The sequence below is a fragment of the Neomonachus schauinslandi genome, chromosome 6, assembly GCF_002201575.2.
Source record: "Neomonachus schauinslandi chromosome 6, ASM220157v2, whole genome shotgun sequence".
Lineage (NCBI taxonomy): Eukaryota > Metazoa > Chordata > Mammalia > Carnivora > Phocidae > Neomonachus > Neomonachus schauinslandi.
This window is the reverse complement of record NC_058408.1, coordinates 3,438,000-3,452,774: the sequence shown is the minus strand read 5'-3', so window position 1 is coordinate 3,452,774 and position 14,775 is coordinate 3,438,000. Positions and strand designations below refer to the sequence as shown.

At 38.7% G+C, this 14,775-nt stretch overlaps 1 protein-coding gene across 1 annotated transcript in view; it reads left to right on the top strand.

Moving 5' to 3' along the window:
- SPTA1 (spectrin alpha, erythrocytic 1) overlaps positions 1-14,775 on the top strand; it is a 76,268-nt gene that overhangs the window by 19,233 nt on the left and 42,260 nt on the right. Inside the window, exons 16-17 of the mRNA XM_021681938.1 lie at positions 235-478; positions 1,716-1,838. Of these exons, the coding sequence (XP_021537613.1) occupies positions 235-478; positions 1,716-1,838 (367 nt within the window). The remainder of the gene's footprint in view (positions 1-234; positions 479-1,715; positions 1,839-14,775) is intronic.

Here is a 14,775-nt window from a genome sequence, read left to right as displayed (position 1 = left end):
CTATATATATTCTGTCTTTCTGAAATGAGCCTTAAGAAGGACTTTCCTGTAAATAGCTCTTGGGTGATGACGTGGTCCTCAATTCAGCATCCCCTGCCACTCTATCTCACGGATGTGATTAGAAGTCGTAACACAGTACTGGGGGGAGCTGATTCTCCCCGAAGCCTTCCCATGCTGAACCCCCACTCCTTTCTACTAAATGATTTCCTGACATCTGTTCTATCTCTCCCTCAGGATCAGGTGGACACCCTCACAGACCTGGCAGCATATTTTGAAAAAATAGACCATCCTGATGCTGGGGACATAAAAGCAAGGCAGGAGTCCCTGGTGTCCCGGTTTGAAGCTCTGAAGGAACCACTGAGCACCCGGAAAAAGAAGCTCATTGACTTTCTCCACCTGCATCAGATCTGCAGGGATACAGAGGATGAGGAAGCCTGGATCCAAGAGACTGAGCCCTCAGTGGCTTCCACCTACCTTGGTTAGACCCTGAGTGTGAGCGGGCTGAGCCATAGGAGAAGACCAGGGTGTACTGACTGTCAGAGAGATCTGGGACAACCTGGGACATGGTCATGGGGGATACAGTTGGCTCTCAGCTCTTCCCCTTCACACTCAGGAACCATTTTCCCATCTTCCATAGAAGATTTTATTAAAACTCATACTGAAGAGTTTATCTCTTAAAGCAAACCATGAATAGTGCCATGAATTGAAGGCCTCTGGGAAGAGGTGGAGGGCTCAGCCTTTTGTTATTTGCTCTAACTTAAGTTACCGCCAAGGCCCTTGGCTGAGCCATCATGGTTGGTGCTTGAGGTCCTAAGTAATTTTGTCCATAGTGTCAGTGCCTCCCTTCTGTGAAGATCTGAATTGCTACAAGGAGAAAAGGGGTGGGACAGCAGAGAAAGTACATACCTTCCTTTCCTTTGGGAGCTATCCATTATTGCCAGTGTTAGGATACATGTGGAATGCAAACTTCATACCCACATACTGGGGACATCTATGAGGAGCTGATGATGGTGACAGTGGAGGGTCAAGTCTAGGAAAACTTCTAGAAGAGAAAAGACTTTTGAAGTGTGGACGGGCATGGAGAGCTTCTGGAAAGTCATAGGGAAGGGAATTTTGAAGGGAAGGGGGGAACACATGGATGGGAGATAGGGAGTTGACGTCTAGAAATGGGGGGCTTAGAAGGTGAAGGAAATTAACAATGAATAGCGTTTAGTTGGTGCTTGTTAATGTTAGCAGCAAGGGAGGCATTTTTTATAAGTTATTTCTAATCTTTACAAAGAAAACTTTAAAACATATAACACACCATTTTCATGGTGAAAAAATACCAAGTTAGAGGATTTAATAACTTTTGACATGCATAGGAAGTAGTAAGTGGAAGATTCTGCTTTTTACACTATAATATGCTGAAACAAAATTGGTTGCATGATATTGAAAGTTCTAGTTGAAGAGTTACTTGCCTTTCTACCTATACAGTGACTTATTTATTATCTCTTATAAAATAATGAATTGAATTTTTTCAATACAAAGAGAAAAAGGGAAGAACAACGCCAAGCAGAGTTAATTCAGACAAATGGTATAAATTTCAGGAAGCCCACTCAGGGATTACAGCCTCAAAGGGAAAAACTTATAGGTTCAAGAGTTATAAAAAGTAGAGTAGCCTCTTCTTATTCCATACACTAGAACAATACCAGCCTTGAAATTATTTTTCTCTGTAGGCAAGGACCTGATTGTCTCCAAGAAGCTTCTGAACAGACACCAGGTCATCCAGGATAACATTGCCAGTCATGAGCCACACATCCAAGCGATAACGGAGAAGGGAAACAAAATGGTAGAGGAAGGTATGTATGGTTCAGGTTGAATTGGTCAATCATCACTATGTTAAACTTAAGGGAAGAAGTTTGTTCAATTTTAGGGCTTCATGAGAATTTAAAGATATCCGATTCATGTTCCCTTTCAATGCAGAAATTCCCCTTCGTCATTTCTGACAGATACAATGGTGATAAAATATTGCTTATGGGGCACCTGGGTGGCTCAGTCGTTAAGCGTCTGCCTTCAGCTCAGGTCATGATCCCAGGGTCCTGGGATCGAGCCCCGCATCGGACTCCCTGCTCGGTGGGAAGCCTGCTTCTCCCTCTCCCTCTGCCTGCCGCTCCCCCTGCTTGTGCTCACTCTCTCTGTCAAATAAATAAATAAAATCTTTAAAAAAAATATTGCTTATATATTCCAATAACAGGAACCTCCCTACCTCATAAACCAGTCATTTGTATTCTTCAGTTAAGGCAAAATTATTAAATAAAATATTTTTATGCTAATAATCAATATGCTTTTCCGTAGAAGTTTTAGAATTTAGAATTGAAGTTATAAAGCCCCAGAAAACAAATCAGGGGGCGCCTGGGTGGCTCAGATGGTTAAGCGTCTGCCTTCGGTTCAGGTCATGATCCCAGGGTCCTGGGATCGAGTCCTGCATCGGGCTCTCTGCTCCTTGGGAGCCTGCTTCTCCCTCTGCCTCTCTCTCTCTCTCTGTGTCTCTCATTAATAAATAAATAAATAAAATCTTTAAAAAAAAAAAAAAAGAGAAAACAAATCAGGTCCTTTTCCCGCATGGGAATTTCCAGATCTGTGAAGACTTGCCTTAGATCATTTACATTTATTTATTTTGATCATTTACATTTAAAGCAATTATATTCTTGATAGTTAATAACACCATTTCTTTTTTTAAATTTTATTATGTTATGTTAATCACCATACATTACATCTTTAGTTTTTGATGTAGTGTTCCATGATTCATTGTTTGCGTATAACACCCAGTGCTCCATTCAATACATGCCCTCTTTAATACCCATCACCAGGCTAACCAATCCCCCCACCCCCCCCCAGAACCCTCAGTTTGTTTCTCAGAGTCCATAGTCTCTCATGGTTCGTCTCCCCCTCCAATTTCCCCCCCTTCATTTTACCCTTCCTACTATCATCTTTTTTTTAAGATTTTTTTTTATTTGTTTCAGAGGTACAGGTCTGTGATTCAACAGTCTTACACAATTCACGGTGCTCACCATAGCACATACCCTCCCCAATGTCTATCATCCAGCCACGCCAACCCTCCCACCCCCCACCATTCCAGCAACGCTCAGGTTGTTTCCTGAGATTAAGAATTCCTCGTATGAGTGAAATCATATGATTCATGTCTTTCTCTGATTGACTGATTTTGCTCAGCACAATACCCTCCAGTTCCATCCACGTCATTGCAAATGGCAAGATCTCATTCCTTTTGATGGCTGCATAATATTCCATTGTATATATATACCACCTCTTCTTTATCCATTCATCTGTTGATGGATGTCTTGGCTCTTTCCACAGTTTGGCTAATGTGGACATTGCTGCTATAAACATTGGGGTGACCGTACCCCTTCAGATCCCTACATTTGTATCTTTGGGGTAAATACCCCAAAGTAGTGCAATTGCTGGGTCTTATGGTAGCTCTATTTTCAACTTTTTGAGGAACCTCCGTACTGTTTTCCAGAGTGGCTGCACCAGCTTGCATTCCCACCAGCAGTGTAGGAGGGTTCCCCTTTCTCTGCATCCCCGCCAACATCTGTCCTTTCCTGACTTGTTAATTTTAGCCATTCTGACTGGTGTGAGGTGGTATCTCATTGAGGTTTTGATTTGGATTTCCCTGATGCCGAGCGACGTTGAGCACTTTTTCAGTGTCTGTTGGCCATTTGGATGTCTTCTTTGGAAAAATGTCTGTTCATGTCTTCTGCCCATTTCTTGATTGGATTCTTTGTTCTTTGGGTGTTGAGTTTGATGAGTTCTTTATAGATTTTGGATACTAGCCCTTTATCTGATATGTCATTTGCAAATATCTTTTCCCATTCTGTCAGTTGTCTTTTGGTTTTTTTGACTGTTTCTTTTGCTGTTCAGAAGCTTTTTATCTTGATGAAGTCCCAATAGTTCATTTTTGCCCTTGCTTCCCTTGCCTTTGGCGATGTTTCTAGGAAGAAGTTGCTTCGGCTGAGGTCGAAGAGGTTGCTGCCTGTGTTCTCCTTTAGGATTTTGATGAACTCCTGTCTCACATTGAGGTCTTTCAACAGTTTTGAGTCTATTTTTGTGTGTGGTGGAAGGAAATGGTCCAGTTTCATTGTTGTGCATGTGGCTGTCCAATTTTCCCAACACCATTTGTTGAAGAGACTGTTTTTTTTTCCATTGGACATTTTTCCTGCTTTGTCAAAGATTAGTTGACCATAGAGTTGAGGGTCCATTTCTGGGCTCTCTATTCTGTTCCATTGATCTATGTGTCTGTTTTTGTGCCAGTACCATGCTGTCTTGATGACAGCTTTGTAATAGAGCTTGAAGTCAGGCATTGTGATGCCACCAGCTTTGCTTTTCTTTTTCAACATTCCTCTGGCTATTCGGGGTCTTTTCTGGTTCCACACAAATTTTAGGATTATTTGTTCCATTTCTTTGAAAAAAGTGGATGGTATTTTGATGGGGATTGCATTGAATGTGTAGATTCCTCTAGGTAGCATTGACATCTTCCCAGTACTTGTTCTTCCAATCCATGAGCATGGAACGTTTTTCCATTTCTTTATGTCTTCCTCAATTTCTTTCATGAGTATTCTATAGTTTTCTGAGTACAGATCCTTTGCCTCTGGTTAGATTTATTCCGAGGTATCTAATGGTTTTGGGTGCAATTGTAAATGGGATCGACTCATTAATTTCTCTTTTGTCTTGTTGTTGGTGTATAGAAATTCTACTGATTTCTGTGCATTGATTTTATATCCTGCCACTTGACTGAATTCCTGTATGAGTTCTAGCAGTTATGGAGTCGAATCCTTTGGGTTTTCCACATAAAGTATCATATCATCTGCAGAGAGTGAGAGTTTGACATCTTCTTTGCCAATTCAGATGCCTTTGATTTCTTTTTGTTGTCTGATTGCTGTGGCTAGGACTTCTAGTACTATGTTGAATAGCAGTGGTGATAGTGGACATCCCTGCCGTGTTCCTGACCTTAGGGGGAAAGCTCTCAGTTTTTCCGCATTGAGAAAGATATTCGCTGTAGGTTTTTCATAGATGGCTTTTATGATATTTAGGTATGTACCATCTATCCCTATACTCTGAAGGGTTTTGATCAAGAAAGGATGCTGTACTTTGTCAAATGTTTTTTCTGCATCTATTGAGAAGTTTATATGGTTCTTGTTCTTTCTTTTATTAATGTATTGTATCACATTGATTGATTTGTTGATGTTAAACCAACCTTGCAGCCCAGGAATAAATCCCACTTGGTTGTGTGAATAATCCTTTTAATGTACTGTTGGATCCCATTGGCTAATATTTTGGTGAGAATTTTTGCATCCATGTTCATCAGGGATATTGGTCTGTAATTCTCCTTTTTGATGGGGTCTTTGTCTGGTTTTGGGATAATGGTGGTGTCATAAAACGAGTTTGGAAGTTTTCCTTCCATTTCTATTTTTTGGAACAGTTTCTGAAGAACAGGTATTAATTCTTCTTTAAATGTTTGGTAGAATTCTCCTGGGAAGCAAACTGGCCCTGGGCTTTTGCTTGTTGGGAGATTTTGATTACGGCTTCAATTTCCTTAGTGGTTATAGATCTGTTCAGGTTTTCTATTTCTTCCTGGTTCAGTTTTGGTAGTTGATATATCTCTAGGAATGCATCCATTTCTTCCAGATTGTCTGATTTGCTGGCATATAGTTGCTTGTAATGTGTTCTTATAATTGTATTTCTTTGGTGTTGGTTGTGATCTCTCCTCTTTCATTCATGATTTTATTTATTTGGGTCATTTCTCTTTTCTTTTGATAAGTCTGGCCAAGGGGTTATCAATCTTATTAATTCTTTCAAAGAACCAGCTCCTAGTTTGTTGATCTGTTCTACTGTTCTTTTGGTTTCTATTTCATTGATTTCTGCTCTGATCTTTATTATTTCCCTTCTCCTGCTGGGTTTAGGCTTTATTTGCTGTTCTCTCTCCAGCCCTTTAGGTGTAGGGTTAGGTTGTGTATTTGAGACCTTTCTTGTTTCTTGAGAAAGGCTTGTATTGCTATATATTTTCCTCTTAGGACTGCCTTTGCTGTATCCCAAAGATTTTGAACAGTTGTGTTTTCATTTTCATTGGTTTCTATGAATTTTTTTAAATTCTTCTTTAATTTGCTGGTTGACCCATTCATTCTTTAGTAGGATGCTCTTTGGCCTCCATGTATTTGAGTTCTTTCTGACTTTCCTCTTGTGATTGAGCTCTAGTTTCAAAGCATTGTGGTCTGAAAATATGCAGGGAATGATCCCAATCTTTTGGTACCAGTTGAGACCTGATTTGGGACCTAGGATGTGATCTATTCTGGAAAATGTTCCATGGGCACTAGAGAAGAATGTGTATTCTGTAATAGCACCATTTCTTTAAATTCCTTATTTATGTAGTCTCAGTATCTCTCCTCTTGGCTTCTCATCTTCAGAAACCCCTACTGCTTAAATATGATGTTCAAAACCAAACATCAAATTCCTGGTATGCTATAAGCAACATAGATTACACCAGATCATCCCTTCCTGATTCAAGAATAATATGTTGCCAAAAAAAATAAAAGAAGAAGAAGAAGAAGAAGAAATTTTTGCCCACCAGCTTCCAGCTATCAAAAGTATAGTTTAAAATTCACATTGCTGAGCAAAAATTCAGTTCTCAACTTAGGGATTCAAACCTAAAAATGTTTATTGTACTATAACTAGTTGCTATTTTACTATAGTGATTCATCTTATTTTTTTCTTGAAATCTTTAATTGTAATTGTGGATTTCATCTATTTCTTTCAATTCTATCAGTTTTTGTTTCATGTATTTTGAAACTATGTTATTGTGTGCGTATATATTTAGGTTTGTTGTGTCTTCTTAATGAATTAAAATTTTAACATTATGATGTATATTCCTCTTTATCCCTGGTCATACCCTGAAGGCTACTTGGTGCAACTTTAATACAGCCACAACAGCTGTCTTTGATTCATGTTTGCACAATATATGTTTCTCCATCTTTTTGCTTGTACTCTGTTTCTTTATGTTTAAAGCAGATTTCTTATAGAAAGCATATAGTTAGGCTTTGCTTTTATGTTAGGCAGTCGGGTAATCTCTCCCTTTTAATGGGATTGTTTAGACCATTTACATTTAAAGCAATTATCAATATGGTTAAGCTTAAATCTAGCATCTTGCTATTCATTTTTCTTTCTCTATCAGTTTCCACTTTCTTTGGATTATGTATTTATTATGATTCCATTTTATCTCCATATTTGTTAGCTATAGTTCTGTGGGGTACATGTGTGTGGGAGATGTGTGCGTATGTGTTTATTCTAGAGTAGTAATTCTCTATCGTTTTGTGGGTTTCATATTGATGCTAAGACATTATTTGCCTTTTTCATATTCATTCTTTTGTAAGTGCACAGTGAAATTTTCTGCATGATGTTTGATAATGCCTTTGCTCTAGTGGTTAATAGAATATATACTTAGATATTCTTTTGTTTTAAAATTTTGTTTTGATTTCTGATATGGTGATTATTAATAGATATCACCATATGAGCACAAGCTCTTAAGGGTCCCCAATAATTTTTAAAATTATAAGGGGATTCTTAACTATAGAAAACAAACTAAGGGTTGATGGAGAGAAGTGGGTGGGGGATGGGCTAGATGGGTGATGTGTATTAAGGAGGGCACTTGTGATGAGCACTAAGTGTTATATGTAAGTGATGAACCACTAAATTCTACACGTGAAACCAATTTTACCATGTGTGTTAACTAACTGGAATTTAAATAAAAACTTGAAATGAATAAAAAAGTTATAAGGGGATTCTGGGAGCAAAAATTTAAGAGCCACTGTTCTAGGATTTAAGTATACATCTTTAATGCATCACATTCTGACTTTATAAAATCATACTATTTCATGTGTAGAATAAGTTCCTTAAGCAGTATGTTTCCATTTCTCCTATTTTCTCCTTTGTGTATTGATGTCTCACATTTTAATTTTACATATGTTATAAACCCCACTGTGCATTGCTACTAATTTTGCCTTACCAGTCAATTAGCTTTGAGATTAAGAATGGAGGAAAAAACCCTTTTATATTTATTCACATATATTCACGTATTTCTCTTCTTTGTCCCTTTGACTACATTGATATTTTGACCTCATAATTTTTCTTCTACATGGAGAGTTTTCCCTAATAGCTCTTGTAGTGCAGGTCTGCTAACCATAAATCCTCTAAGTGTTGTTGGTCTAAAGACTTCATTTTTGAAACACATTTTTAGTAGACGTAAATTTTTGATTGATAGTTTCTCTCTTTCTGGACATTAAAAATGCTGTTACATTGTCTCTTGACTTGTGGGGTTTCTGATGTGAAGTCTGCTCTCACTCCTATCTCTGCTCCTCCATGTGTAATGTATCTCTTTCCTCTGTTACTCTTTTAAGCTTTTTTTTTTATTCTTATGTTAATCCCCATACATTACATCATTAGTTTTAGATTAAATGTTCCATGATTCATTGTTTGTGCATAACACCCAGTGCTCCATGCAGAATGTGCCCTCCTCAATACCCACCACCAGGCTAACCCATCCTCCCACCCCCCTCCCCTCTAGAATCCTGTTTGTTTTTCAGAATCCATTATCTCTCATGGTTCGTGTCCCCCTCTGATTTCCCCCCCTTCATTCTTCCCCTCCTGCTATCTTCTCCTTCTTTTTTTTTTTCCTTAACATATATTGCATTATTTGTTTCAGAGGTACAGATCTGAGATTCAACAGTCTTGCACAATTCACAGCGCTTACCAGAGCACATACCCTCCCCAGTGTCTATCACCCACTCACCCCCTCCCTCCCACCCCACCCCCCACTCCAGCAACCCTCAGTTTGTTTCCTGAGATTAAGAATTCCTCATATCAGTGAGATCATATGATACATGTCTTTCTCTGTTTGACTTATTTCACTCAACATAATACCCTCCAGTTCCATCCACGTCGTTGCAAATGGCAAGATCTCATTCCTTTTGATGGCTGCATAATATTCCATTGTATATATATACCACCTCTTCTTTATCCATTCATCTGTCGATGGACAACTTGACTCTTTCCACAGTTTGGCTATTGTGGACATTGCTGCTATAAACATCGGGGTGCACGTACCCCTTCGGATCCCTACATTTGTATCTTTGGGGTAAATACCCAGTAGTGCAATTGCTGGGTCTTATGGTAGCTCTATTTTCAACTTTTTGAGGAACCTCCATATAGTTTTCCAGAGTGGCTGCACCAGCTTGCATTCCCACCAACAGTGTAGGAGGGTTCCCCTTTCTCCGCATCCCCGCCAACATCTGTCCTTTCCTGACTTGTTAATATTAGCCATTCTGACTGGTGTGAGGTGGTATCTCATTGAGGTTTTGATTTGGATTTCCCTGATGCCGAGCGATATTGAGCACTTTTTCATGTGTCTGCTGGCCATTTGGATGTCTTCTTTGGAAAAATGTCTGTTCATGTCTTCTGCCCATTTCTTGATTGGATTCTTTGTTCTTTGGGTGTTGAGTTTGATGAGTTCTTTATAGATTTTGGATACTAGCCCTTTATCTGATATGTCATTTGCAAATATCTTCTCCCATTCTGTCAGTTGTCTTTTGGTTTTGTTGACTGTTTCCTTTGCTTTGCAAAAGCTTTTTATCTTGATGAAGTCCCAATAGTTCATTTTTGCCCTTGCTTCCCTTGCCTTTGGCGATGTTTCTAGGAAGAAGTTGCTTCGGCTGAGGTCGAAGAGGTTGCTGTCTGTGTTCTCCTTTAGGATTTTGATGGACTCCTGTCTCACATTGAGGTCTTTCAACCATTTGGAGTCTATTTTTGTGTGTGGTGGAAGGAAATGGTCCAGTTTCATTCTTCTGCATGTGGCTGTCCAATTTTCCCAACACCATTTGTTGAAGAGACTGTCTTTGTTCCATTGGACATTCTTTCCTGCTTTGTCAAAGATGAGTTGACCATAGAGTTGAGGGTCCATTTCTGGGCTCTCTATTCTGTTCCATTGATCTATGTGTCTGTTTTTGTGCCAGTACCATGCTGTCTTGATGATGACAGCTTTGTAATAGAGCTTGAAGTCAGGCATTGTGATGCCACTGGCTTTGCTTTTCTTTTTCAACATTCCTCTGGCTATGCGGGGTCTTTTCTGGTTCCATACAAATTTTAGGATTATTTGGTCCATTTCTTTGAAAAAAAGTGGATGGTATTTTGATGGGGATTGCATTGAATGTGTAGATTGCTCTAGGTAGCATTGACATCTTCACAATATTTGTTCTTCCAATCCATGAGCATGGAACGTTTTTCCATTTCTTTGTGTCTTCCTCAATTTCTTTCATGAGTATTCTATAGTTTTCTGAATAAAGATCCTTTGTCTCTTTGGTTAGATTTATTCCTAGGTATCTTATGGTTTTGGGTGCAATTGTAAATGGGATCGACTCCTTAATTTCTCTTTCTTCTGTCTTGTTGTTGGTGTATAGGAATGCCACTGACTTCTGTGCATTGATTTTCTATCCTGCCACTTTACTGAATTCCTGTATGAGTTCTAGCAGTTTTGGGGTGGAGTCTTTTGGGTTTTCCACATAAAGTATCATATCATCTGCAAAGAGTGAGAGTTTGACTTCTTCTTTGCCAATTTGAATGCCTTTGATTTCTTTTTGTTGTCTGATTGCTGTGGCTAGGACTTCTAGTACTATGTTGAATAGCAGTGGTGATAGTGGACATCCCTGCCGTGTTCCTGACCTTAGGGGGAAAGCTCTCGGTTTTTCCCCATTGAGAATGATATTCGCTGTAGGTTTTTCAGAGATGGCTTTTATGATATTGAGGTATGTACCCTCGATTCCTATACTCTGAAGAGTTTTGATCAAGAAAGGATGCTGTACTTTGTCAAAAGCTTTTTCTGCATCTATTGAGAGGATCATATGATTCTTGTTCTTTCTTTTGTTAATGTATTGTATCACATTGATTGATTTGCAGATGTTGAACCAACCTTACAGCCCAGGGATAAATCCCACTTGGTCATGGTGAATAATCCTTTTAATGTACTGTTGGATCCTATTGGCTAGTATTTTTGTGAGAATTTTTGCATCCATGTTCATCAGGGATATTGGTCTGTAATTCTCCTTTTAGATGGTGTCTTTGTCTGGTTTTGAGATCAAGGTAATGGTGGCCTCATAAAACGAGTTTGGAAGTTTTCCTTCCATTTCTATTTTTTGGAACAGTTTCAGAAGAATAGGTATTAATTCTTCTTGAAATGTTTGGTAGAATTCCCCTGGGAAGCCATCTGGCCCTGGGCTTTTGTTTTTTGGGAGATTTTTGATGACTGCTTCCATTTCCTTAGTGGTTATAGGTCTGTTCAGGTTTTCTATTTCTTCCTGGTTCAGTTTTGGTAGTTGATACATCTCTAGGAATGCCTCCATTTCTTCCAGGTTATCGAATTTGCTGGCATAGAGTTGCTCATAATATATTCTTATAATTGTTTGTATTTCTTTGGTGTTGGTTGTGATCTCTCCTCTTTCATTCATGATTTTGTTGATTTGGGTCATTTCTCTTTTCTTTTGGATAAGTCTGGCCAGGGGTTTATCAATCTTGTTAATTCTTTCAAAGAACCAGCTCCTAGTTTCGTTGATCTGTTCTACTGTTCTTTTAGTTTCTATTTCATTGATTTCTGCTCTGATCTTTATGATTTCTCTTCTCCTGCTGGGTTTAGGCTTTATTTGCTGTTCTTTCTCCAGCTCCTTTAGGTGTAGGGTTAAGTAGTGTACTTGAGACCTTTCTTGCTTCTTGAGAAAGGCTTGTATTGCTATATACTTTCCTCTTAGGACTGCCTTTGCTGCATCCCAAAGATTTTGAACAGTTGTGTTTTCATTTTCATTGGTTTCCATGTATTTTTTAAATTCTTCTTTAATTTCCTGGTTGACCCATTCATTCTTCAGTAGGATGCTCATTAGCCTCCATGTATTTGAGTTCTTTCCGACTTTCCTCTTGTGATTGAGTTCTAGTTTCAAAGCACTGTGGTCTGAAAATAGGCAGGGAATGATCCCAATCTTTTGGTACTGGTTGAGACCTGATTTGTGACCTAGGATGTGATCTATTCTGGAGAATGTTCCATGGGCACTAGAGAAGAATGTGTATTCCGTTGCTTTGGGATGGAATGTTCTGAATATGTCTGTGGAGTCCATTTGGTCCAGTGTGTCATTTAAAGTCTTTATTTCCTTGTTGATCTTTTGCTTAGATGATCTGTCCATTTCAGTGAGGGGGGTGTTAAAGTCCCCCACTATTATTGTATTGTTGTCGATGTGTTTCTTTGCTTTTGTTATTAATTGCCTTATATAATTGGCCGCTCCCATGTTAGGGGCATAGATATTTACAATTGTTAGATCTTCTTGTTGGATAGATCCTTTAAGTAGGATATAATGTCCTTCCTCATCTCTTATTACAGTCTTTCATTTAAAATCTAATTTGTCTGATATAAGGATTGCCACCCCAGCTTTCTTTTGGTGTCCATTAGCATGGTAAATGGTTTTCCACCCCCTCACTTTCAATCTGGGGCTGTCTTTGGGTCGAAAATGAGTCTCTTGCAGACAGCATATCGATGGGTCTTGTTTTTTAATCCAGTCTGATAGCCTGTGTCTTTTGATTGGGGCATTGAGCCCATTTACATTCAGGGTAACTATTGAAAGATAGGAATTTAGTGCCATTGTATTGCCTGTAAGGTGACTGTTACCGTATATTGTCTGTGTTCCTTTCTGGTCTATGTTGCTTTTAGGCTCTCTCTTTGCTTAGAGGACCCCTTTCAATATTTCTTGTAGGGCTGGTTTTGTGTTTGCAAATTCCTTTAGTTTTTGTTTGTCCTGGAAGCTTTTTATCTCTCCTTCAATTTTCAATGACAGCCTAGCTGGATATAGTATTCTTGGCTGCATATTTTTCTCATTTAGTGCTCTGAATATATCCTGCCAGTCCTTTCTGGCCTGCCAGGTCTCTGTGGATAGGTCTGTTGCCAATCTAATGTTTCTACCCTTGTAGGTTACATATCTCTTCTCCCGAGCTGCTTTCAGGATTTTCTCTTTGTCTATGAGACTCGTAAGTTCTACTATTAGATGTCGGGGTGTTGACCTATTTTTATTGATTTTGAGAGGGGTTCTCTGTGCTTCCTGGATTTTCATGCCTGTTTCCTTCCCCAAATTAGGGAAGTTCTCTGCTATAATTTGCTCCATTATACCTTCTGCCCCTCTCTCTCTTTCTTCTTCTTCTGGGATCCCAATTATTCTAATGTTGTTTCGTCTTATGGTATCGCTTATCTCTCGAATTCTGCCCTCGTGATCCAGTAGTTGTTTATCTCTCTTTTTCTTAGCTTCTTTATTTTCCATCATTTCATCTTCTATATTACTGATTCTCTCTTCTGCCTCATTTATTCTAGCAGTTAGCACCCCCATTTTTGATTGCACCTCATTAATAGCCTTTTTGATTTCTACTTGGTTGGATTTTAGTTCTTTTACTTCTCCAGAAAGGGTTTCTCTAATAACTTCCATATTTTTTTCAAGCCCAGCTAGTATCTTTAAAGTGATGATTCTGAACTCTAGATCTGACATCGTACTAATGTCCGTATTGAGTAGGTCCCTGGCAGTCAGTACTACCTCTTGTTCTTTTTGTTGAGGTGATTTTTTCCGTCTTGTCATTTTGTGCAGAGGAGAATAGATTAATGACAGAACAAAATGCTAGCAGAGTAACAACGTCCCCAGAAAATATACTTTAAACAAATCAGAAAAGCCCTGAAGCAGTGGGAAAAGAAAGGGAAAGAGAGAAAAAAGAGAAAGAAAAAAAAGAAAAAGATAAAGATAAAAACAAAAACAAACAAAACAAAACAACAACAACAACAAAAAACCAGAATGTGATCAAATATGATCAGGCTGGTATATAGATCGGTGCCACACACTAGATTTGGGGTGTATTTTGGTCTTTTAGAAGAAAGTGCCTCCCAAAATTTTAAAGAAAGAAAAACTTATATTTGTACAAAAATAAGGGTTGATATGATGAAGGGATGGAATATGACTGTAAAGATGGAAATTATAAAAAATTTTATAAAAGGAATTGATAAGAAGTTGTTTGAAAAAAGAAAGAAAAGGATTTAAAAAAAGAAAAAAAAAGGGAGAGGATGTGATCAGGCAGGGGAATAGAAAACACCACATACTAGAGATTTAGGGTATATTTTAATCTGTTAGAAGAAACTATCTCAAAATTTTAAAGAGAGAACAACTTATATATATAAGCCAAAAATACGGGTAACTACTATGAAGGGATAGAATATGACTCTAAAAATGAAAAATAAAAATTTTTTTTTAAAAAAAGGGATTGATAAGATGTTGGTTGAAAAAGGGAAAAAGAAAAATTCAAAAAAAAAGAAAAAGTTAAAAAAAATTACCTTTGAAAGACTACAGAATCATGGTAAAAAAGCCAAGAATTCTATGTGCAGTATTCCCCTAGCGCTGGAGTTCTGCCGTTCTCATTGATCAGTAAACTTGGTCTTGGCTGGCTGTTCTCGCTGATCTTCTGGGGGAGGGGCCTGTTGCCGTGGTTTCCAAATGTCTCTGCTGGAGGCGGAATTGCCCCACCCTTGCCGGTCCAGGCTAAGTAATCTGCTCGGGTTTGCTCTCGGGAGCTTTTGTTCCCTGCAAGCTTTCCGTGCAGCTTTGGAGGCCGAGTGAAAATGGCGGCCTCCCAATATCCGCCCCGGAGGAGCCGAGAACTCGGGGCCCC